At 50.1% G+C, this 21,857-nt stretch overlaps 15 protein-coding genes across 15 annotated transcripts; 7 read left to right on the top strand and 8 right to left on the bottom strand.

Annotated features, from left to right (window-relative positions):
- Window positions 1-4: 4 nt before the first annotated feature.
- Window positions 5-1,064, top strand: K460DRAFT_287842 (uncharacterized protein; the record flags this gene model as incomplete). Its single annotated transcript, XM_040929001.1, has 2 exons — window positions 5-146; window positions 199-1,064. The coding sequence occupies 2 exons, from the start codon at window positions 5-7 to the stop codon at window positions 1,062-1,064; spliced, it is 1,008 nt and encodes a 335-aa protein (XP_040786262.1).
- Window positions 1,065-1,250: 186 nt separating this feature from the next.
- Window positions 1,251-2,413, top strand: K460DRAFT_149781 (uncharacterized protein). The gene has a single exon (XM_040926806.1). The coding sequence runs from the start codon at window positions 1,437-1,439 to the stop codon at window positions 2,280-2,282; it is 846 nt and encodes a 281-aa protein (XP_040786263.1). The 5' UTR covers window positions 1,251-1,436; the 3' UTR covers window positions 2,283-2,413.
- A 132-nt stretch (window positions 2,414-2,545) lies between these two features.
- On the bottom strand, window positions 2,546-3,971 carry K460DRAFT_290827 (uncharacterized protein; the record flags this gene model as incomplete). Its single annotated transcript, XM_040929236.1, has 2 exons — window positions 2,546-3,120; window positions 3,173-3,971. The coding sequence occupies 2 exons, from the start codon at window positions 3,969-3,971 to the stop codon at window positions 2,546-2,548; spliced, it is 1,374 nt and encodes a 457-aa protein (XP_040786264.1).
- Window positions 3,972-5,061: 1,090 nt separating this feature from the next.
- Window positions 5,062-5,868, bottom strand: K460DRAFT_291217 (uncharacterized protein; the record flags this gene model as incomplete). The annotated part of the gene is made up of 1 exon (XM_040929261.1): window positions 5,062-5,868. A coding segment is annotated over one exon (807 nt), but the record flags the coding sequence as incomplete, so codon positions are not given.
- A 904-nt stretch (window positions 5,869-6,772) lies between these two features.
- On the bottom strand, window positions 6,773-7,519 carry K460DRAFT_289584 (uncharacterized protein; the record flags this gene model as incomplete). The annotated part of the gene is made up of 1 exon (XM_040929132.1): window positions 6,773-7,519. A coding segment is annotated over one exon (747 nt), but the record flags the coding sequence as incomplete, so codon positions are not given.
- A 470-nt stretch (window positions 7,520-7,989) lies between these two features.
- K460DRAFT_289503 (uncharacterized protein) lies at window positions 7,990-9,068 on the bottom strand (the record flags this gene model as incomplete). Its single annotated transcript, XM_040929125.1, has 2 exons — window positions 7,990-8,965; window positions 9,019-9,068. 2 exons carry the CDS (start codon window positions 9,066-9,068, stop codon window positions 7,990-7,992), a joined length of 1,026 nt encoding a protein of 341 aa, XP_040786267.1.
- Window positions 9,069-9,294: 226 nt separating this feature from the next.
- K460DRAFT_342150 (uncharacterized protein) lies at window positions 9,295-10,352 on the bottom strand (the record flags this gene model as incomplete). The annotated part of the gene is made up of 2 exons (XM_040931180.1): window positions 9,295-10,254; window positions 10,303-10,352. The coding sequence occupies 2 exons, from the start codon at window positions 10,350-10,352 to the stop codon at window positions 9,357-9,359; spliced, it is 948 nt and encodes a 315-aa protein (XP_040786268.1). The 3' UTR covers window positions 9,295-9,356.
- Window positions 10,353-10,570: 218 nt separating this feature from the next.
- K460DRAFT_316339 (TLD-domain-containing protein) lies at window positions 10,571-12,246 on the bottom strand. Its single transcript, XM_040930339.1, has 3 exons — window positions 11,371-12,246; window positions 10,983-11,317; window positions 10,571-10,932 (listed from the first exon to the last, which is right to left on the bottom strand). Exons 1-3 carry the CDS (start codon window positions 11,962-11,964, stop codon window positions 10,788-10,790), a joined length of 1,074 nt encoding a protein of 357 aa, XP_040786269.1. The 5' UTR covers window positions 11,965-12,246; the 3' UTR covers window positions 10,571-10,787.
- Window positions 12,247-12,431: 185 nt separating this feature from the next.
- K460DRAFT_368563 (uncharacterized protein) lies at window positions 12,432-13,785 on the bottom strand. Its single transcript, XM_040933802.1, has one exon. It carries the CDS (start codon window positions 13,749-13,751, stop codon window positions 12,504-12,506), a length of 1,248 nt encoding a protein of 415 aa, XP_040786270.1. The 5' UTR covers window positions 13,752-13,785; the 3' UTR covers window positions 12,432-12,503.
- Window positions 13,786-13,937: 152 nt separating this feature from the next.
- K460DRAFT_368565 (uncharacterized protein) lies at window positions 13,938-14,551 on the top strand. The gene is made up of 3 exons (XM_040933803.1): window positions 13,938-14,110; window positions 14,179-14,331; window positions 14,388-14,551. The coding sequence occupies exons 1-3, from the start codon at window positions 13,953-13,955 to the stop codon at window positions 14,434-14,436; spliced, it is 360 nt and encodes a 119-aa protein (XP_040786271.1). The 5' UTR covers window positions 13,938-13,952; the 3' UTR covers window positions 14,437-14,551.
- Window positions 14,552-14,955: 404 nt separating this feature from the next.
- Window positions 14,956-15,690, top strand: K460DRAFT_290525 (uncharacterized protein; the record flags this gene model as incomplete). The annotated part of the gene is made up of 1 exon (XM_040929205.1): window positions 14,956-15,690. The coding sequence occupies one exon, from the start codon at window positions 14,956-14,958 to the stop codon at window positions 15,688-15,690; it is 735 nt and encodes a 244-aa protein (XP_040786272.1).
- A 1,134-nt stretch (window positions 15,691-16,824) lies between these two features.
- On the top strand, window positions 16,825-17,166 carry K460DRAFT_433418 (uncharacterized protein; the record flags this gene model as incomplete). Its single annotated transcript, XM_040938369.1, has 1 exon — window positions 16,825-17,166. One exon carries the CDS (start codon window positions 16,825-16,827, stop codon window positions 17,164-17,166), a length of 342 nt encoding a protein of 113 aa, XP_040786273.1.
- Window positions 17,167-17,827: 661 nt separating this feature from the next.
- K460DRAFT_291258 (HET-domain-containing protein) lies at window positions 17,828-18,364 on the top strand (the record flags this gene model as incomplete). The annotated part of the gene is made up of 1 exon (XM_040929264.1): window positions 17,828-18,364. The coding sequence occupies one exon, from the start codon at window positions 17,828-17,830 to the stop codon at window positions 18,362-18,364; it is 537 nt and encodes a 178-aa protein (XP_040786274.1).
- Window positions 17,939-19,399, top strand: K460DRAFT_433433 (uncharacterized protein). The gene has a single exon (XM_040938370.1). It carries the CDS (start codon window positions 18,365-18,367, stop codon window positions 19,244-19,246), a length of 882 nt encoding a protein of 293 aa, XP_040786275.1. The 5' UTR covers window positions 17,939-18,364; the 3' UTR covers window positions 19,247-19,399.
- A 153-nt stretch (window positions 19,400-19,552) lies between these two features.
- Window positions 19,553-21,793, bottom strand: K460DRAFT_287797 (uncharacterized protein; the record flags this gene model as incomplete). The annotated part of the gene is made up of 3 exons (XM_040928999.1): window positions 19,553-20,527; window positions 20,590-20,624; window positions 20,689-21,793. The coding sequence occupies 3 exons, from the start codon at window positions 21,791-21,793 to the stop codon at window positions 19,553-19,555; spliced, it is 2,115 nt and encodes a 704-aa protein (XP_040786276.1).
- Between the last annotated feature and the right edge of the window lie 64 nt (window positions 21,794-21,857).

Below are 21,857 nucleotides of genomic sequence, written 5' to 3' on the forward strand. Positions count from 1 at the left end.
CACAATGCTCGACGTAGAGGATTTCGACGCTGTATTCCAAGGCCTCAACTACAGCGATGGCATTGTCCAGCAGATTCAAGAGAATCAACACGCACTCGGCGGTCGCACCTTCTTTGAGCGGCTCATAGAGCTTCTCAAGATCCCAGGTAGGCTGCAAATAGACTTTTTGTAGGGCTGCAACTAATTATGCCCTCTCAGGAAGGAAGATCTACCCGCCCAAAACGCCACAACAACTACACGACCTCCACCAGCGCATTATATCCTCAAATACTACATTACACAACAAGCATTGTCTAATCTTCTACCTCCTCAAAGACTTGTCGCGTCTACAACACGATACCACCGAACTCTCCACAGGCTTTGCGCGCGATGTACACCTTGAAAAGCGGTTTTGGACATTCATCGAAGGACTATGGGCACTCGACCACCTCGACTTCGCCATCGCAGTCGGCAATCTCACACACCCGAGCATCATACCGACATTCCCCGACGAGATCATGCTTACCCTTCTGAAGGGCAGGGAGAAGCTGGTTAGCATAGGCGGGCCGGGGAGTTCCCACGACGACATACTCCCGTTAGCCTACTACAACTGCGTGAAGCCGCCGCTGGAGAACGACAAAGTCAGAAACGAGTTCGCAAAGTACCTCTCTGGACGTAACATCACCGAGACATATTATTGGATTCACGGGCGACCAGAGTATGAGCATAAGCCCCTTCTCGAGGTCTTGATCGAGCAGACGCTTGATAAGAATGCTTGGTCGAGCGGACCGGGTGACGAAGTGTATAGCCGGGAAGAGAAGGCCGTGGAACTTGTCAGCTTGCCATTCACTGAGGATGAAGAGGACTTTATTGAGAAGTTCTTGACGGAGGGTAGGGGCAGGGTGTTCCAGGGCGCGCAGGATACGGTGATGATGCGCAGATTTGCCATGGGGAGATTGTCCGATGTTGCGGGCGAGAAGGGAACGCGTGGTCGGAGAATTGATGGTGTCACCTGGGAGATGCTGCAGGATGGTGTCAAGAGAGGGTTGGGCCCGAGGAAGGATGAGGAGGGTTTCGTTGTCTGAGGAGCGACCTTGCCATGACCAAACTTCAGGCCTTATTATGCATAGCGAATGGCGTTTAGGTATATGCTACTTAGCCTACGAGTTTAGGCCACTATTCGAGGTCGATATAGGTCTAGATTGGACGGGCGTCCGCACGCTGCTCTCACTGGTCTTGCATGGACGACTCAACAGCAAGGTGTCTCCGCCTTTTCATTGGGCTACACAAGCGGCTGTATTACCTCACCGCCTCCCTTCTCTTATCTACTGCCATTCAAACACTGATACTTGAGGTGATTACATTACTGCTACTTTTCTTCAACGCCCGTGGCTCTCTCTTTCCTCTCCAACAATACATCTCCACCCACTCGACAAGTACTGGCACCACTGCGACACATGGCAGCCACCACTAATCTATCAAAAATGACATCAACCGCACCTTCGACGGACTCCACCGACTGGCCCTACAAGTTGGCAGATATTACATCCAAGCTAGGATTACCCTCCGAAAGAGAGATTTCAACATTCATCCTAGAGCCCGCGTTCTTGGATCCATGGGTTTCCTTCCGCGACCAACTTCCCCTCACGCCCGGTGTTACCGTCCCCCCAAAAGACAAGGACGCCATGACCGCACTAACTATCAAGATTTACGACATGATGGACTGCATGGCCACATCACAATACGACAGGCCCACGTATACCGACCACCAGGCCTGGAACTCAGCCAACTTCATTGAATGTCTGATCTACCAGAGCGCGCGCAACCTCGCTCGACAAGGCCAGCACTTCTATACATCCTTCCAGCGACCCAAGTTGAAAAATGAAGCGGGTAGGAAGGTGGCATTTAATCAACTCCACGGCCTCGCCATGCTCGTGTTCAAACTCATTGTCGGGTATACATCAAAGCCTCCTTCGAGCGTCATTCGGCGCATTGAAGCTGCTTGCCCAGCGAAGGATCCCAGTCGCTCTCCTCTACCTGAGATCCGCGTCAAGTGGCAGCTGGATCAAACACCTGTGGATGAATTGCGCAAGAAGGTGCTGGACTCGGAGCGCAGAGGCCAGGAGGAAAAGCAGTGGCTAGTCAATATTCTTATGGGCAAGGAGAGTGCGCCGATAGTGGAAGGGTTGGTGAATGGGGAGGTTAAGAAGGAAAAGAGTGTTGGCGTGGTGGGTACGGGCATGAAGAGGGCGAGCGGTGCGGTGGCTGAGGAGGCGAAGAAGAGATCAAAGACCGCGGGATGACGTGTAGTGCGTCGGGGAGGGGTCATTACCATGTATGTGGGGCGAGATGGAGTCTGGAGTTTTGCGTGCCAAAAGTGGCCTTTATACGTTTTGCTTTCGAGTATCCAACGGGATATGTCGAGTGCACAGGTGCAAAGGCATCCGGGGCTCTTTTTCTACACATGGCAAACGAGCAAGGCTGTATTCCTATTCGGTACGGATCTCTCACTCTCATAAAACTCTGGCTGAAGTCACTTTTCTCCTCTACCTTCTCCCCCATATCTCTACGCGGCAACAGCCGCCGAAACAGGCGCACCAATCCTAGTAATCTGTTCACCAGCCCCCACCACCATGTGCCCTTTGCTATCTTTTGCGCCCAGACGACTCGCATCGCTCTTCCAGACCTCAACTTCTTGTCCTCCCCGCAATATCCCTACACGCATCGTAGATAAAAGGTTGTGGGCGGCGTTCGAATGCTCATACACACCGCCATTGAAAAGCGCAGTGGCGTCTTTGCCAATTGCACTCTTAATCAACGTCTTCCCACCAGGATGCTCTGCCACAAATGCAGACACATCGTGGATGACGCCAGCGACGGCGACAAGTGCAGCTCCATTTGCATTAGCCTGGGCGCGGAAGTCGTCCCAGTCGATAACCGGCAGCTGAGAGAGCGGAACACCCCAGTCCAACCCTACTCTTTTGCGGTCGATAGCTTTCTGTTGTTGTTGGAGACGACCCTTTTCTATCTCGTTTGATCGGAAGGTCTTGAGATTGTAGGCCTGCGGGAAGAATGGGATCTTTGAGAAGAGCCAGATCAACCACTTTGTTGGGTCGTATTGGTACCAGATGATCGCGTTGCCTGCCGTTCTCATTAGTATTCCATCTACGCAAAGCACTTCCGCCAAACTTACGGTAATCGCTGGGAAACTCGTGGTGGAAGTTATGATAGCCTTCTCCCATGGTCACAAGCGCGGTCAGCACATGATCTCGCGGACTCCTCCGATCATCAAACGGCTGCTCGCCAATCCAATGCGCCAAAGAGTTCACACAAAACGTAGCCTGTTGGACGAAACAAGCCCTTATGATCCCCGCATACACAAGGCCGCCCCACCAATCTCCCCATCCGAGGCCAGCAACCAGCATAGGAAATACCCAAGCTGTGAACAACAGGCATTTACCGTAGTGTTTGTGCTGGAAAACGACGACGGGATCGCTGTCGAGATCGGACACGTCAGTGCGGCCTTTGACTTTGGGGTCGTTGTTGAGCACCATCCAGCCGATGTGGGAGAACATGAGGCCGCGCATCACACTATAGGGATCTTTCATCGTATCGGTCCAGCGATGATGTGCGCGGTGGTTTGCGCTCCACCAGCGTACGCTGCCTTGAATTGCGCCAGCGCCTGTGAACGCAAGAAAGATTCGAAGTGGTAGGTGAGCAGAAAAACATCTATGCGACCACAGGCGGTGGTAACCTCCGGTTATGCCGAAGGCGGTCATGAAGTAGTAGAGTATACTCCATATGAGGGTGGGCCGAATGAGGGCTGTGGATCTGGTAAGGTAGAGGCCGTAGAGGGGAATGAAAACGACGAGCGTGGTGTTGAGCCAGTTTATCTTTTTGTACCAGTTTTGTAGGGTGACTGGTTGGTGGGAGATGTGAGGTTCTTTAAGTGGAGAAGACTTTAGGTCTGGGGAGGGGCTGGAGACGGCCATCGTGGGCTATGTCCAAAGAGACTGCGGGAGGGAGAAGAAAAGCAGTACACAGAAATCTTTTGCGAGCGACTAAACATTCATATACGTAGCAGCATGGTCAGACGGCGGTAAATGCATCGTCGGCAAAACGTGGGTGCCTGTATGGTGGGCCTTACAGCAACGCACCAGTCTCACGCGAACCGGGATGCAATCTATCTTTTTCGAGCAGTGCGTAAGCCTTTGTTCCGGAGTTAATTCGTCGAAGGGGGCCCGGTGGAGTGACACTCGTTGAGTGATGAAGTTTACATTGACGATTGTAGTTAGACTTTGGCTAGTTCATTAGTCTGACCGCCGCTAACCCAAGTTAGTGTTGGATGCGAGATGCAGGGCAAGACCTTGTATTCCCGTTCAAACCCTATGACTCCAGCCGTGCTCCGGAACGTTTCATATACTATGCTTCTTTTGTTGTTTGCTTGCAAGTTGGATGCATTTAAGTGCCTCGGTCGACATGTGGAACACTCGTAATATGGATTGTCCTTTTTAAGCTCAACGAACGAACGAACGAACATCTCCGCACTCAAAGTACTTTCACAGAACCAGCAATAGCTCAACTAAGGCGTAAGCGCTTTAGAAATCCTCTTTAAGCTCAACGAAAATGCGATTGGGACACGTTGAAACAGTCAAACGAAGCTGAAGCTCATGGCGCGATCCAGTGCAGTTTATGCAATCTTTGCTACAATGTTGATACACATGCGCTGGCAGACGATACCATGAAAACTGCTTACTATGATTCATGTAAGTAGATCATAAATCCGAAAATCATACGGCTATGTCTTAACATGGCCATGACATTAACGTAAACAGCCCGACTCAATTCCAATGAATCCTTCTTACCCTCCCTCAAATCTGCTCCGAAGCACCTCAGGCCATGTGCCTTCTTTGTGGTGTTTTGCATCTGGAAAGAAAAGAAATGCCAACGTGTGAAAATGGAGTACCATTGAAGCCCTGATCGAATACAGCTGGATAGACGGAAGAGCTGAGCGATAAGCCAAAGATTGTGGGAAGCGATGGCGCACATGCTCCAGAGGAACTGCTGTCCCCCGCCCGCTAATCAACCGACGACTCCATCGCCGTCCTCGAGGCTTGCATCATCCTGCTCAATGTAACCAGCCTCGGCCAGAACTTTACGGACATCCCCACCAGCTGACAGTAGTATCTTGCTCTTTCTCACGTAGGCTTGAGCCAGGTCGACAATGAACCGATGCGGAACTTCCTCTGTGTTGACGAGCCAGTCTGGATCGCCTAAGAGCGCATAGAGTTCCAATATGAGTTTTCGCAGTATGTGATCTTCTGCAATATTATCATGAAAGACGAGTTCAATGACATCCGTATCGATACACTTCGGGTTTGCTAGACAGAACTCGATGATCTCCTGCCGGATTGCCTGTTGGAAGTCCGTGTCTTGCAAGGTCTCGCCAAGCATATGCGCTTCAAGAAGTCGATAGCAGTGAATTTCAGGGCCATCATCCTTAGCTTCCATATACTTGGGGATACTCTGTTGGTACAGCCACTGAACGTACACCTCGAAAAGCTCAGACTCTATCTCTCGAAAGACCTCATGCTTCGTTATCTTCTTATTGGACCACGTTGTGCGGCACATAGGGCAGGTATTCTGATTCTGTTTCCACTTTCGAATGCATTTGTTGTGGATGTTCTTCCCGCAGTCGCTGCAGAAGGTGAGATCTGTCTCTAAATCACTCAGATTTTCGTGACAGATAACGCATTCCCCCTCAATGTCTTTTCGACCCTTCTGAAAACGCTCTTTGAAGAATTGAGAGCGAGAGCAAAGCAGATCTTCGTGAGCCGCGAAGCGACGTCGTTCAAACCCGACTTGCAGGTAAAGGACTCTGTACCCGAGGCTATGAGTGTCAAATTGCTGCCGTGCAAAACTGAGAGGGGAGAGACTCACAGCATAGGCGCGCGCTTCCTTTCGCGTTTCTTAACACCACCGTGGCTCTGTTTTTCTGTCATCGTAGGTCGAAGTTGCGTCGTATTACGTGTACTGCGAATGGTCTACGATGGTTAGTATCGTTGATCAAAAGATTTGAATATACACTTGCTATTTCGGACAGTTATTGGTAATATTTCCGAAATGGGTCAGCAAACAGTGGTGACGTCGCTCATGTATGATTGAAGACTGATGGAGGCTAACTACCTCCTCATGGTGAACGACAAACGCAATGAAGGCCAAAAGGTGAGGTGACCGCGGCTTAATAAAGAATGCCTTGTGACCTTACTCGGAGGTAGTGTATGCCAGGGTGAAGGCAGTGCTTATCACTCAATACCGATCACTGAGGTTCCCATTGACGAGTGTGAAAAGCTTAGTGCGTTCGCAATGTCAAAGTTAATTCGAAGGGAAATATGTGGAGTTTATTCAACTTCTAATGGTATTAAAGCATGGGTATAGAAGCCGGAGTAGATCCAAGAATGGCCCTTTTTGCAGATGCCTCACTAGACGTTTTGAGAATCTTTGGATGCTACGGCGGCACGTCGTGGCAAAGAGCCGTGTATAATCCCAAATGCCTCAAGTGAAATGCTGTTTGCTTATTCTGAACTCGTATCGTAAGGAAATATGTTCCGAGTGGTGACTACCAGAAATTCCCATGTCCTAACGGCTTCTAACTCGCAATCCTTCATATAGACGCTGCTAACAATCCCTTCTTGCCAATAACTTGACAGCTTCAATAGAATTGTCGTATTGTATGCTCGCTGGGTCTGTGTAAAAGCTGGCCTGCCTGGAAGCGAGAGTAGGCCAGGGCAAACTAATCTTCCGCCTGCGTCGCGACAACAGCGCTTTCTCGCTGCTCATTCGAATCTCTAGCTACCATATCTTTATCGTAACCCTCATCCGCGCAAAACTCCCTTTTCACCAGCTCCGCATCCCACTCTTTCTTTCGGGGCGATTCTTTGAGAAGAGCTAGAGCGAGGTCATGCATAAACACCGCCAGGTATTCTTTTCCATGGAACCATTGTTGGCGCGCCGCGATGACATATATGCGAACGAGTAGTTTCCGGAGAGGAGACTGGTCGCACGTTTTCTCGTATGCATAAGCGATAGTTTGAGGACAAGGTATACAGTGATGATCCCTGAAGATCTCGATAGATCCGTGCAACACTGCCTTGCAGAAATGATTATCCTGGATTTGTACACCCAGTAGATAGGCCTCTACAAGATGATGAAACTTGGGTTTTCCTGACTGAGAAGGCTCCACGCAGATCTGGCCGTGGTATAACCATTCGACGTAAATTTCGAATGCGACGCTATTGAAGTCTTTGAAGCGATGGACTGAAATGGTGGTTCTCTCACTCTCCCACTTTTCGCGACATACTGGGCACCTCAAGGCTTCCCTATCAGGTGGCTGCTCCTTCCAACGCTCGATGCAGTCATGGTGAAAGTTGTTGCCACAAGTCATGCTGCAAAAGGTCAACTCCTTGACCCCTAGTTCTAGTCCTTCGCGACAAACTGAGCAGTCTCCTTCGATTAACCTGCGCTTAGTTTGAAGCTTTTTGCGGAAGAACTGCGATTTGCTACATAAGAGGTCCTCGTGAATGGTGAAGTGCTCTCGAGATTGTCCAACTTGGATGCGTACGACTTTGCGGCCATATATGCACGTTTAGTAAGTTAATGCTATTCCGAAGAATTCCAAGGTAACTCACTTGACGGCTTTGCGCTTCAAGACACCAATACGCTTTGGTGGTTCGGGAATTTTCGTTCACAGAACCGGGCTTGAATGCGGCCGGCTGTGTGCGGCTGTTGTTGGAGTAAAGTTGAGAAAAAGCTCGGGAAAGAGACCTTCATAGTTATTAACCTAAACTAGCTCATCTCACCACTGAATGGCGGCGTATCATGGTGAAGTGAAGTGAATGAAATTTGGAGCCCGAGCCGCAGACCGTCTTGACTTACGCCGTGGGCTACTTTCCTCAATCTATCCCTTCTTTGAAGCCAAAAGGCATAATCTTCCAGAACCAGACGAGGCTCTCACTTGCGTCTCCAAGGCCGTGATAAAGAGGGAAGACCAGCGTTCGGTAGTGGCGCAAGTGACAAGTCCGCCTCTTGATGAACATCACGGCGACGATCACGGAGAGCATCGCAGGCCGGCTGTCCAAGAACACCACTCAGCTCATCATCAGAGTCAATCTCACAAGAAGACTCGCCACTAAACCCTCCCTCGTCTTGTGTCCCCATCGCCTTGCAGTGCCGTTCCTCCAACTCTTTGAAACTTTTCCTCTCCCCCCTCGCCATCGCCACATCAGCCAACTCCCACGTAAAAACATCCGGCCACTTCGCAGCTTCTTTCTTGAACCAGCCAGGCTCCATGTACGCCATGAAAACTTCGATGACGAATGCCTTGATCTCTTCACTCCGCTTGCTTTGGGTAAATGCCCATTTGACCGAGTCGGACCAGAAGCATGCCCTCGCCTCGGTAAAGAACGTTCGTATGATTTCGTTCTTGAATGTTTCGTCCTCGACGGCGTTGGCGACCTCCCAGACTTTTAGCAGGGCTACGTTGAAGGCATCTGTCTTTCGTGATACACTCTTGTCAATGTGTAGACTGCTACAGTATAGCCAGTCAAGGTAGGCTTGTACGGCTTCAGCATCCAAATCGCCCTCAACCCCAAGATACTTCAGCAGCGGTTCGTTCTTCCAGGTAGCGCGACACATCGGGCAGGTTGGCGGCGGCTTATCATAGCCCTGGTGAACGAACGATCGCTTCCACGTCTCGATGCAAGTTTCATGGACGTTTTGACCGCACTTGATGCAGAAGGTAAGGTCTTTGATGTGTGGATTGAGGGCTTCGGCGCAGACGCAGCATTCGTCTTGGTCGTTGAGGATCTTGCGGCGCTTTTGCAAGCGGGTTTTAAAGAAAGTGGATGTGCGGCAGATGAGATCCTCGTGCACGGTGAACCGGCGGTCGAGATTAGGGATTTTAAAGCGTACAATTTTGCTGCCGATGCTGTTTTATGTTAGTAGGGGTTTCATTCTGTCGGGTTATCGAGAGTTGCGTACCTGATTGGACCCAACTTCTTGGTCGCTCCTCGGCTCTTGGAGATAGTCATTGCCTAGATCGAAGATAGTGGAAAGAGAAATGTAGTAGTCAAGAGAAGGTTGTATCGGCCTGACGAGGTAAGAGAAGGTTTGTTTGTTTTCTCTGTTTGAGCGGCGTGATAAGAATGCAGGTGAGAGAACAAGAAGATAGACTTTTAGTGCCGTAGCTATGGAAGATTCCTGAAGATATTCAAGGCGAGAAATAATCATAAGAAAAGAAAGAAGAGTCGCCGCCCTCCTGTACGCTGTATCCCAAACACCGAGCGGTACCCTTGCGGTATTTGGCAGGTCCTCAAACCTCAATGAGTTGACTCCTCCATTTCACCTTCCGACATTTCCTCATCTTCCTCGCTAACTATTTCTTCCGCTTCGTTTTGGGAAACTGCCTCGTCCTCATCATTAGTCTCCCCGGCGTTGCTGTGCTCCTCCAGCTCGTATTGTTCATGTGTATGCCTTGCCAAAAGATCTTTGGAACTTTCCTTCTCCACTATCGCTCCTAGGACGGTTCCACACACAGCGTGTGTGAATGTAGGAGGGAATTTCGATGCCCAGGTCTCAAACCAGTCGTCGCGCATGTACACCAAGAATGCATCGATGACGAATATCTGCATTGACTTTATATTCTCGTCCTCGAAAGCGTACTTCGTAGAGCTGACCCAGAAGCCAGCATTTGATCCATCTTCCATTGTACCTATATATTCGGCGATGATGGCGTACATGAAATTCCAATCTTTCAATATCGTGGCGACTTTCCAGGCCTTTAGGAGGACGAGGTTGAAATCGTCCTTGCCCCGGTTGATATTTTCATCGATATGCAGAGTTCCAGTATATAGCCAGTCAATGTATATTTGCACGGCGTCCCGGTCAAGGTCGTTTTCTACAATGATAGGGTCCTCGGTCTTGTTTTTCCAGTTCTTTCGACACATCGGACAAGTATCCCGGCCGGTCTCCGACGTCTTGCACTCCTCGATGCAGTTTTCATGGACGTTCTGCCCGCATTTAGCCCTGCAGAACGTGATATCGTCGACTTTGGGGTCGAGTTGCTCATGACAGATGGCGCATCCTTCCTTGATAGCTTTGCAGTCCTTCTGCAGCCTTTCTTTGAAGTACTTCGAGTTGGCGCATATCAAGTCTTCGTGGAGCGTGAAGTGTCGAGAACAGTTTTTTATCTTGAACTGGACGATCTTGCGACCAAGCCTATATGCGGGTGAGCAGCAGATACGTACAACGGCTCGAGACATTTACACAATAGGCCCCAGCTTCTTAACCGCGCCACGAGTCTTCACGACGGCCATCGTGGTAAATTTTGATCCGAGTTTTGTTGTGATGATGAGCGTAGGTTAGGCGAGCAGCGTTGGCGTGCAGAATCTGCAGCTGACGGATGAGTTGGAAAGCGTTCAAGTAGTTGAAGGCAACCAAGCTAGATTAGAGAATTCAAACAATTGCGTGTCTGAGGAATACTGCGTACACTGATAAGTAAGAGCAGACTTGACACCAAGTGAGAGCAATTGGTAAGAGTGGTAAAAGCCAATCGTTTTGAATACTAAGCGTGTTGGGTAAATCACCCATCCTGCAGGTGTACTATCTCACCTGTGTTGAGCCTGCCATGTGTGGTATCATTGAGAATCGTTTTTTGTGTAAAACCTGACCGTTGAAAGCACGTGAAATCCAATGCCACCGGAGTTGAGAACATATTTTGGTATCTTGCGAAGAGAAAATAGACAGCTTGATCATGCGCCAATGTACCATAGTTCCACGCCCATAACATCGAACTTTTTGCCGTCGTCGCTCAATGGCTCGTTGCCGAATGTTGGGCAAGTATCGGAAACGCCGTTCTCAAGGTTGTCGTCTAGCCAAAGGCCATAATGACCGTCACTGTAAAACTATCAGCATGAACTCCCCCGAAAAATAGCGAGTGTTCTTACCCCCCACCAATGCTTAAATAACTATGCTCGCAAAATATCATGTAATCGTTGACCCCACTATATGGAAACGCCTTGAATCTTATCCTGTCGGGCGTGCTCGTCCCGCTCTTGTTCGCTTGACCATTTTGTGGTGGCGATAGTGCATCAGGCTTCGACTTTGGTGTCGCTATTGTTGTCATGCGAACAGCATTTGTGGTATCTGCAGAAGGAGGCGGTGGAAGATTCGCGAGGTCGGGTATCGAGGACAGGATGTGTGCGCGCCAGAGAAAGCATTCGCCGTTGCCGTAAAAATGTGGCGAGGGATATGGTGGATCTGAAAGGTATGCGCCGAAGACCTGTTTGCATATGTCAGCGGTTTTCAAGTTGGTGGTGTGTTTTGAAGACGTACACTGCCACCGCCATCCCTAACCACAAGCACATAACCACCCCTCTTCCCCCTGTACTCTTCACTCTTCTGATACAGTGTCCCTAAGCTGACCCCATTTTGCTCCAAACTGTACGCCAAGCTCCACTCATCTACAAGCTGTAGCCTCGGCGGCACTAATAGCCTGATTTCCTCCGCCAGCGCTTTGCTCAGTAGCTTGCCTTTCTCCCGCATGCCACTCCGCCACCCCTTCAACGATAACGGTGTGAGTGGCGGCGGTTGGAAGGGCGACGCTGTTCGTGGTGGCTGGAAGACTGAATTCATGTCTGATGTGGACGAGGATACGAGGCTGGCGAAGGAGTGTGAGAGGGACGATGCGGTGGACTGGAGTTGCGCTTGTATGTTGCTCGCGCTGTTGCTATTGTTCTCTGCCTTTGAATCTGAGGCGGCGTTGGGGCTCGAATCGGTGTTCAGTCGCCGCAGAATGCCAGATACCGCGTACGAGACCGGGTACGTAAAGTATGAGGAGGAGCGCTTGGGCGTAGATCGCTGGGAGGGTTGTTTGGGGGGAGGGGAGCGGGCGGGCGGCGAAGAAGGTGTATCTGCTGTGGCCGGCATGGATGCGATTCTGGTAGTAATGTGCCTGAATGAATAGCGGGTCGCGCGGGCGACGTTGGGTGCTGTAGGCTGGGATTGTCTTAGGTTGCGGCGCTGGGGGAGTACAGCGGTGACGTTGCGTAATAGTGGGCTGACGGCTGTTTAGGAGCCTGGGGATTTGAGGAATGAGAACATGTCGCACAAATGAGCTTTCAGCTAAAATGCTGTGCTGAGCTGGCTTTTCATATACAATTGAATTTAACGCTTTCGCACGATGATACAACGATTAGGGATTCATTTGGCTTCTGGTTCCTCTGGGTGTAGCTCAACCTCGGAAGTCCGAGTAGCGCCCTAGCAGATCCCCAGAAAGTTTGTTTACCCGTTACCCGATAGATTTGTCATGTTAAAGTCTTTCGAAAGTGCTAAAGCTGGAGGACAATCAATAATCACCTGAGACATATGCATAATTCGGGGTACAGAGCCATTTTCACGAGCACGCAAATGGGGTTGTATTTGCTGTACGGCATTCGGTGCGCGAACAAGCTCAAGAAGTTAAATTTTTATATGCCTTGATTCCAAGCTTCTGTTCCCTTTTCTGCCTGCGTTGGTTCTTCAGACTGTGGGACTTTGGGCGCGGGTTCTGCTGAAACATCTTCCGCTTCCTCCATGTCCTGATCAAGCTCTTCCTTGTGCTCCGCTTCATCTAGGTCCGCCTCTTCGTCGTCCCCGCCATCCTTGAGTTTCCCGCCCTTCCGTTTCGGAATCACCTCCATAAACGCCTTGCCCCAGTCTCCGGACTCCATCCACTTGAGCATGATTTCCAGCACATGGTTCGTCACCAGCACTTGCCTACTGTTCATCTCCAGGAACTCGCCAATGGGTAGCTTCGCGGTCTTGATTCCTCGTTCGACGGCTCGCTTGTGGCAGATGCCCTTGTGTCGATTCTTGTCAACCAGCCCTCCAATGATGTATGTGCTGTTAGGTTTGAGATGTGTGAGGACGTTGTCGGACTCAGCGGAGAGGTAGACGATCTCGCCTTCTTCGATCGTCTTGTCTGTCTTCTCTTCCTCGCCAGAAGCTCCATCTTCTTCTGAGGGCTTCAACGCTCCCGCAATCTCACCACCCTTTGGGCCAGTCATCCACTCTTTCGACGTCTGTGCCACTGCCACAAAGTCCTCCTCGGAGAAGCGAAAGCCTTTCCAGTGTGTGTACTGCTGCGCGAGGATTCCATCAAACCGTTCTTTCATCTTCCCTCCAAAACTGCTTAATGCTAGATGGGCCCTAAACTTGGCCTTGCGATTGTCGCTGTAAGATCTCGTGATTTGAAGTCCCAAACTCTTGAGTTCGTGATCAAACATGAAGTCTTCAAAGTCGCAATCGAAGATGATTGTGACAGGGACCTGGGTTCCCAAGCCTGCTGAATGCCTTAGTGCTCGCGCTGGCCGTGGCTGTACTGTGCTGCTAGTCCCATCTCCATCTGACTTCCTCGCTTCACGCCATCGCTCCTTCTTCTCTTTGATTTTGTCCTTCCGCTTCTGTTTGCGATCCTCCCGCCCTGCTTCCCAACGGTCGTGACGTTTCTGCTTCTTGAGTTGATTTTTAGACAACTTTGGCGCCGCATCCTCGTCACCAGCTGGTGTGCCAGTTGCTGCTGTAGCTGACTCTTCTGCCTCTGCATTTTCCGCGGTCACGGGAGTTTGCGCGTCCGGTATTGCAGTGGAAGTTACAATATCCGCATTCAGAGAGCTCTGTTCATCATCCGCATGCTCCAGCTTTCGCATCTTTGCAGGCCGCTCATCAGACTCCATGATTGCTATGACCTGTGCTTCAATTAACTGGAAGTGTGGTGTTGAGTTGCCCACTCACAGTCGACAAAATTATGCTCACTCACTAGCGCGTGCCAAGCCCCACCCCTGCCCTCTCCTCCGCCAGAGCTCTGAGCCTCAACCTCACATCCCAGTGACGGCACACTTCACCCACCCATTGAACCACGAATACAGCTGCCCACCATGCCGCAGGATATGCCGCCGACGGGCGGCTACAGCCCCGTCCAATACAAGCGCAACCTCCCCGCTCGTGGCTTCCGGCCAGCCGCATACCTATTCGGAACGGCGGCGTTGATGACATATGGATTCTGGAGGGTTGGGCAGGGTATCAGGGAACACAAGTACGTCGCAGGCGAAGGGACATATGCGGGTAGTTCCAGAGAGGGAGGGCAATGCTGACAAGCTACAGCGAACTCGCGCGCGAGAAGATGTGGGCGCGGATACACCTCATTCCCGCGCTACAGGCGGAAGAAGATCGCGATCAGGTGCGAAGATATCTGGCGGACAGGGCGAGGGAGAAGGAGCTGCTGGGCACAGAAACAAAGATTTACCACAACGACAGGTATGTCGAGAATGTGCTCGATTCGCGGCAATGTCAAGCTAATCATGCGGTTCCAGGTTTGTCCGACCAACGTTTGCCGTTACGCCAGAGTTCGAGACGAAATAGGAGTAGACAATTAGATGGAAGTGTACATACAACGTCAAAATTGACGGGGAAAACTGATGCCTTTGATGGCTGTGCCTTGTGGAAGTGTACGACAACTGGAATTGAAGTCTTTCTTTGCGTTCAACCTATTTCTGCTCCCTTGTTACTCCCGCTCAAGTACCGTTCAAGCGAGTTTACGATGTGCAGGTAAGGTCTGAAATCGTGTTTGGTCTCGGAAGCGAGTATAATTCACAGTGGAACGGCTGCGCTAATCAGTAGACCTTCGACCTTGGTACGCACCTGGACCCCTCGAGAATTGTGGAGTAACCATGGAATAAACGAACTAATTCACTTTCACTTTCAACTACCGCTATAGGTTTTGCAAGCCTCTTGACTACAAATTCCCTTTTCCCTCTACTCAGCAATCAAATACTTACTCAAGAGCCCAAACAACGATATTCAACCATGGCTCTCTTTCCAAACATGTTCGCAAACTCAAAAGTCTCGCCCACGGATCCAACTAGCTCGAGGTCGCCCAGGATGACCAACAAACAGCTCAGCGAAGACTGGGACTTGGTCTCTTCCGAAGACGTGGTCGGCTATTATGACGATCGCATCATTCTGATCTTAGGTGCCGACGAAGCCACATATCAACTCCTCCTTGCGGACATTCCTACCAGCTCTCAACTTCTAGCGCGCGTCGGCCAACTCATTCCATGCCACCGCTACATCCGTCTCCCAGCCCTCGACGCTCACATGCTCGCGGCTTACCTCCATCCCCATTCTGTCGATGCTCTGGCAAACGAGTTCTCATGGAACGAGGTGATCAAGCTAGTCATCTCCGCGGAAGTTCTTGAAGACCCTGCAGTGCAAACTACCGCCATCGCGGCGCTGAAGGAAAAGGCTAGAACAGCGAAGGATAGCCTGGACAGCATGTACACTCATGTGGACTACCAGCTCGCCAAGTCCCACCGCAAGACCACGAACGGCTCATCGAAACTCATTCAGACACTTGATGACATCGCAAAAGCAGTCTACGCAAAAGCACCGAAGTTAAAGTCACCCTCAACGGCCAGCTATACTAGCGCTCCTCCGAGTAAATACCAGCCAGATCGCCAAGGTCCCGGTAATTATACCAACAGTGTGCTGCGGGGTAATGGATTGATCCGTCAGAAACAAAATGAGGCGGAGGGGAAGGAGTACCCGGTTCGGCAGCCAACGACTCCGCCTAGTGTGGAAGCCTTGCGCTCGGGGACTGTAGGGAACTTTGTGTAGTCAGTACGAGAGGACATTCATGGAAGAAGATTCAATAGGGTCGTAGTAATACGGTGGTAGAATCAAATTCCCGTTGATAGTGTTATCCAATTGCTTAGAGGACTCCGAAACTGTGTACCCTAGTTGAACAATAAGCAACTAAACATGATTTACTCAACACGAGGGAGCAGTGATTTCGCAGAGGGCGTCCTTTACAAAGTAGAGCGCTATACCTTAAAATGGATGCCGCATCTATGGAATATACCTTCTATCAGAACCTTTTCAGTATCGTGATACGAAAACCGTATAGCGTGACTCGAATACCCTTCGATGTTGGATTTTAATTGAGATCCCACCACCACGGGTAATTTGTTGGTTCATATGTATATTTGTGGTGTAATGGGTCTGAAACGTAAAAGCCCCTAAACATCTAGCGCTAATAGAATAGCCAATATTACTTGCGTTGTGTCGTGGATATTACAACGCAATCCAACAGCTTATCTAACATAGCGATGTCTTCAGATCGTCAGACAGCCTAGGGACCAGGGAGTTGGCATTGTCACCCGTGTTGGAAATACAAACTATGCACAGATGTTAATAGAACTAATGGCTGACAGCCAATCTATCCCACCCCGCAAAACTCAAAATCTCACGTTCCTTCCCAGAATCCATGCTATATGAGTGCGACAATATGTAAGATCATAGAGCACCAGTATTTTAGTGACAAGATCAGAAATTACCCACAAACTGTGCCGCAATCCTTAACATTCATGGTCCTGACCATCATAACATTTAAACTCAAGGGTCGCGCCCGCAACATGTCTTTTATATCCTTAGCTTTTCTGGCTTCCCGTTTATTCCTGGGATTTGCCACTCGCCACTTGCTACTACTAGTTGAATATATCATGCATAACCTCGTTGCCTTCTTCGCCCTCTCCACGATTATCCTTGCATCCCCCACTCCCGAGCTTCGTTATAATCGCGCCAAAAACGACACTCTGGGAGTACTTGCTACATATGAAGTCAGTTGCGACGCTGGTGGCAACACCCTTCCTCGCTGTTACGAAGGAGGGTCTGCTGGCTGTCGCTGTAACTATGTCGGTACCTTCCTCTGCCAGGACCGTGAATGCAGAGACCACTGCGGGTGTCGGCGGTATGTATTTCCCATTATTCATTTCCAACGCTACCCTAACGCACACCATAGAGTGGTCCCACCAGTCTGCCCTCCAGTCGAGTGCTAAATACAAGGCACATGATGACTTCGATGTTACCATTATCTGGAACAATATACACTCGGAAAGCGATTTCCTCTGTTTTCGAAAGGAATCGTGTGGTCCAATTGAACGAATCTTGGGCGACTTTGCGAGAGTATTGGAAAGTGGAGTATTCGAGGAGGTGGTGAGTTTAAATGCGAGTAAGCATTTGTTATGCGTAGTGGTCATTTGTTCGAAGAACCAGGATGAGGATGTTATAGATTCAATTCTGAGTGTGCATTGAGTTTAACGCTCTTACATCGTGTACGCTTCTTTCACTACCAGCTGAATCTCGGCTAGCCAGTCCACGACTTGACTCCCTCAAGGCTGCATGCGGTACGGGACTCCCCGAAATCGTTAACAACCTCACCTGCCTTCCATATCTGAGCTGGGTGATAGATGAGGACTTTAAATTTAGCTACGAAATGACTACTGGATTCAAACGCGTCACTTCAGATGAAGCGCTCCAATTGACCAGCTATATCATCCCGCCGGAACACCTGTTAGCATGTGGTCGCTGTTGCTCCGTATACATGTTGATCTTCATCCTTTGCCTGATTGAGTTCCGACCGGAGAGTTGGCTCGGGTCCGGCGCAGACCATCTGAGAATCATCGCGTCAACCTCTTTTAGATTAGTCGCATGTATCTCTACAAAGCCGGAGGAATTTGAGACGATGTCTACTGACAGACCATCGTAAACTTTTGCAAACGCAAGGTGAAATTGAGCGCGTATGGAGGGGGCTTAGAACGAGGCTGAGAAATGAGGGTGCCTGCCTAAATGCGATTTCAGCTGGCTGGTCAGCTGCACTGCCCCACTTTCACCCATATATCTACGAAGTAGCCTGGTCGCCTTCACACATCAAGACATCTCTCATACCAAATTGCTCTGAAAATACGCTCTAGATATGCCAAAAGTCAGAATTAGAAAGTCCCCAGGACGGCCCGCATATGTCTACCCTACAGAAAATCCTTTTCGTCAGAGGGGCTTAGCATCTACACAATCGTTTCTCGCGCCATTCAAACATACGCCCATCGATCTCAATACAGCATCGATACGTTTGATTGAGATCCTTCCCCCTAGTCCCAATGGCACAATACAGTGCAACATCCGGAATGCGACGGTAGACTCTGAGTACACCTGCCTGTCTTACGTCTGGGGTTCAGCAAGCCACACCAACAACATCCTCATCGACGGCAAGCTTTTTCAAGTGCGAAGAAATCTTTTTGAATTTCTGGAGATGATAAGCGCAAAGCAAGTTATAACAAAGCAAGAGACGACAAGGCTTCACAGTGACAAAAGCCCAACGTTCGACCTCAGTCACGCATCTCGATCTCTCTGGATTGATGCGATGTGCATTGACCAGGAGAATGTGGTGGAGAAACATCATCAGGTTAAACAAATGGGTGAAATTTACTCAAATGCGCACTGTGTTCTCGTTTAGATGGGAGACGACCGTATGATTGCTTCATTTTTTCGCTTCATGAAGGGGAAAGATGCAGCCCCTTACTCACTGTTCCCTATCGACAAATCAGGCGCCCTTGAAGACTTCATTCATAACGAATATTGGAGGCGCGCGTGGATAACTCAAGAGATAATTTTGGCCCGGGATGTTTACTTTGTTGCAGCAGGCGAGGCAGTAAACTCAAGCGTCCTCGATAGTGGAGCCCGAGGGATTATTGAAAGATGCATTCAGGGTCGGCAATGGCGACCAGATGATCGCAATATATTACCAGTCAAATCGCGCACTTTGTTGGAGTCTTTGTGGCATTTCCGGGGCAAAGAATGCGCGAATCCACAGGACGCTGTCTACTCGCTCCTTTCAATCTGCCATGATGGCCATAGTCTTACAGTCGATTACAGTGTTTCTATGGTCCAATTGGCTCTGAATGTTCTCAAAATTTACCAGCAAGACCTCTGTCTATGTCGAGCAAAGATTGTACTACAAGCCTTGACGATCGACTTCGCCATCACGGACCGAGACTCTTCTTTTATATCCGACGCAGATAGACCCTTTGCAGAAATTCACCTACCAAAATTGCCAGTCGACACTAGGTATTGTGATCGCTGCAATGGAAACATACGCCTAGCTCATCTCAGACAAAGTTACCCTATCAGCCAAATGTACGTGTACTGCCTTGGCTGCCAGCACTCAATATGGCCTGCGCTCGGAAAGGCTCAAAACAATTCTTTCGGCGTAATTTCCCGGTCACATCACATCTCTCGCTTCGGACATATTGTGTTCGCGCAGGTAAGCCATTCTGCCAGCCAAAACGGCCGGGATGAAATGAATGGCACGTTTTTCAAGTTTTGTCTCAGGAAGTAGCAGAAATCGAAAACGGCGTAGAAATCATAAGAATTGATACGGACAGCTCATGTGCAGTTCTTCGACTTTCCGTTAAGGCTATTTGCGAGCTGGCGTCCCATTATCCCGAAAAGGAAGTCTCTCAAGACGCATATCACTTTTTGCAGGTGGATCGGCATGGTCAAAGAGTGGGCAATCTGGATTGGAGACTGCTGTTCTAGGGTCGTGGAAACTCACCAGAAAGATATGATCATGGAGTATCATGAAGAAAGCATAGTGAGGCCTAAGGCAGCGGTCTCTCAACTGCGAGTACCCCCACCAGCGGCTCTACATTCCACGAACGAACCCCTCACTCTCGACCTCCCAGCCTGCCGGCCAAACCGGACCTACGAATCCGTCCCATCCACCCGCCATCATAGCAACCGCCAGCAACAAGCCCGCAGCACTCGGAAAATACGGTGTAGGAACTCTCGTCCCACCAACCGGCATGCCCACCTCATCAAATGCGTTGTTAACGTCAAGCAGCTGCTGTACAGCGCGCTCAGCGTCACCCCTCCTCGCTTCGGTGATAGCCAGTAGCGGAAAATCCCATCCATAGGAGAAAGGAAAGTTCCAGGTTTGGTGTATCTTGGCGATTGTGTTGTTGAAGGTGGTCATGTTGAGACGGGGGTCTGGCGGTAGCCAGCCGTAGATTCCGAGCAGTCCTGGATGATCCTCGGTGTATTTGGGAGTGGACCACATATTTGGTATGCCTTCGTATATCACATAAGCACCGTCTTCTGTAGGGAAGGGAGCAAGGTTGTCTCGCACGTGGGTCCAGCGCACCGGCGCGGATTTGTTTTGCCTGGTCTGCCACTTCTTAGCAACATCAAGACCGAAGCGCCAGTACGCGAGCTCGAAAGTTGGGTTCACTGTCTGGTTTGGATTCGTGTTTTCGGAGACAGGGTACATGGGTGGTCCGAGATCGTATTGGTGTTTTGTTGAATTCCACCACGCATAGCTGGCCATGAAGTCTGCAACGCCTGTCAAGATGTGGTCCCATTTCTTGAGCGTCTTTTCAGTCGGGAAAGCTCGATATTCCATCTCAGCGAAGTACATCGGGTGCGGTTGCTGCCAGATGAGCAAGCTGTTGATCTCGCCAGGCGCGGAACGACCGCTCGGATCGCTCATCTTGCCGATTCGTGCACCCTCGTAGCCCTGCTTCCTTGCGCGCCCGAAACTGCTTGGCAGGAACCGCTCGTAGACGCCAATGCTGCGATTGTAGAGATCCCATTTACCCCAGAACATCCAGTGAGTGAGGTGCTGAGTAAGGGAAGTACAAAGTCAGTTCATGTTTCACATGCAGTTTGCACACGGACACTTACCCAGAAGACCATCTCCATATGAAATTTGCCGTACCCTAAATTTCGGTGTACGAAGTTAGTGTGCGTGTCACATGCAGTTCGTAGGGGGACGTTACGTACAGCCATTGTTCACAAGGCCGGACTCTTGCGTGGGGTCTTTACCGGCTCCGTTCACGGCGAGTAGGTATTGCGACAGGACAATGCGGCGTTGAAGCTCGTTTGCAGAGGAGTTGGTTGCAGTGGGGAGTGAGATGAAGGCTCCATTTGTCCAATAGTCTGACCACCAAACTGCGGCTTCGTCCTTAATAGTTTCAACGGTACTAGACTTGTGTCCCAGTTGAGGAGCGTACGTTATCGTGAATGAAAGAGTCTCTGAGTTTTGACTAGTAGCCAGGATATACTTGTGTTCATCATCATGAAGTCGTGAGATTCGGGCATAGCCTTCCCAAGCGATATCGGCGACATAGGTCGTCGCATCCAGCGTGTGCGTGATCGAAGCTGCCCTTTCCCTGTACTCGATAGAGGTAGTATGATTGGATGTAGCATTGAACAACCCAACAAATGGCGTGTCGAATTTGTTCTTCCCGCTTGCATATGGGAAGTCGAAAAATACCCCTAAGCCTGCAGTCCTCACCAATGTGGATGATATCTTCACCGCTACAGTATCTGTCTTGGGACTCGCGATAGTTGTGATGTGAACCTCTGCGCCATCTATGGAGAATGACGAAGTGACAGCCCCTTCCCAGAGATCAAGTTCTTGGCATCTTGCACTCAGTTGCCTCTCACTAATATTTCCTCCCTTGATGCCTCCGAACCACAGTCCGACTCTTCCCAGATTGATGCGATGCGGGTTCGCTATCATCCATTGACTGATTTCCTTCTCCGCCGGGTTCGGTTGCTCATAATTAACTAGACGACCATGAGTCCACCACTCAACGCCAGTGTAGTCCGCTGGGGAAGTCTGGTTTGGTGTCGATGGCAAGGAAGAGTTGTGCCATCCCCACGACGAGAGCGTGTTGTGTGGCAGAAAGGTCTGCAGGCCCGTGATGTCAACGCCAAAAGCGAAATTGCCATTTCCAACTTGTACCGGGCTGTATGGGTGCGACTGGTTCAGCTTGAGGTTGTACTGCTGAATAATAGATTTGCGGTTGATCTTGCTTTCGACACTGGGCGACACAACAGACAGAAGAAACAGGGCTCTACCCCATGAAAGGACTGATAGCATGGTGGGCTTGAGTTCTGCCAACTACGGGCATGGCGCCCATTTTAAACAATTTTCGACCTGGACA

The sequence above is a fragment of the Cucurbitaria berberidis genome (assembly GCF_010015615.1).
Source record: "Cucurbitaria berberidis CBS 394.84 unplaced genomic scaffold K460scaffold_4, whole genome shotgun sequence".
NCBI classification, from domain to species: domain Eukaryota; kingdom Fungi; phylum Ascomycota; class Dothideomycetes; order Pleosporales; family Cucurbitariaceae; genus Cucurbitaria; species Cucurbitaria berberidis.

Excerpts from the sequence above, each read along its gene's own strand:
- K460DRAFT_433433 (XM_040938370.1), top strand. The coding sequence starts at position 18,365 with ATGGGAGACGACCGTATGATTGCTTCATTTTTTCGCTTCATGAAGGGG.
- K460DRAFT_368563 (XM_040933802.1), bottom strand. The coding sequence starts at position 13,751 with ATGGAGTCTGATGAGCGGCCTGCAAAGATGCGAAAGCTGGAGCATGCG.
- K460DRAFT_316339 (XM_040930339.1), bottom strand. The coding sequence starts at position 11,964 with ATGCCGGCCACAGCAGATACACCTTCTTCGCCGCCCGCCCGCTCCCCT. Across the intron at positions 11,318-11,370 it reads TTAGGGATGGCGGTGGCAGT|GTCTTCGGCGCATACCTTTC; the intron begins GTACGTCTTCAA and ends ATATGCAAACAG. Across the intron at positions 10,933-10,982 it reads TATTTAAGCATTGGTGGGGG|TGACGGTCATTATGGCCTTT; the intron begins GTAAGAACACTC and ends ATAGTTTTACAG.
- K460DRAFT_368565 (XM_040933803.1), top strand. The coding sequence starts at position 13,953 with ATGCCGCAGGATATGCCGCCGACGGGCGGCTACAGCCCCGTCCAATAC. Across the intron at positions 14,111-14,178 it reads CAGGGTATCAGGGAACACAA|CGAACTCGCGCGCGAGAAGA; the intron begins GTACGTCGCAGG and ends GACAAGCTACAG. Across the intron at positions 14,332-14,387 it reads AAGATTTACCACAACGACAG|GTTTGTCCGACCAACGTTTG; the intron begins GTATGTCGAGAA and ends ATGCGGTTCCAG.
- K460DRAFT_149781 (XM_040926806.1), top strand. The coding sequence starts at position 1,437 with ATGGCAGCCACCACTAATCTATCAAAAATGACATCAACCGCACCTTCG.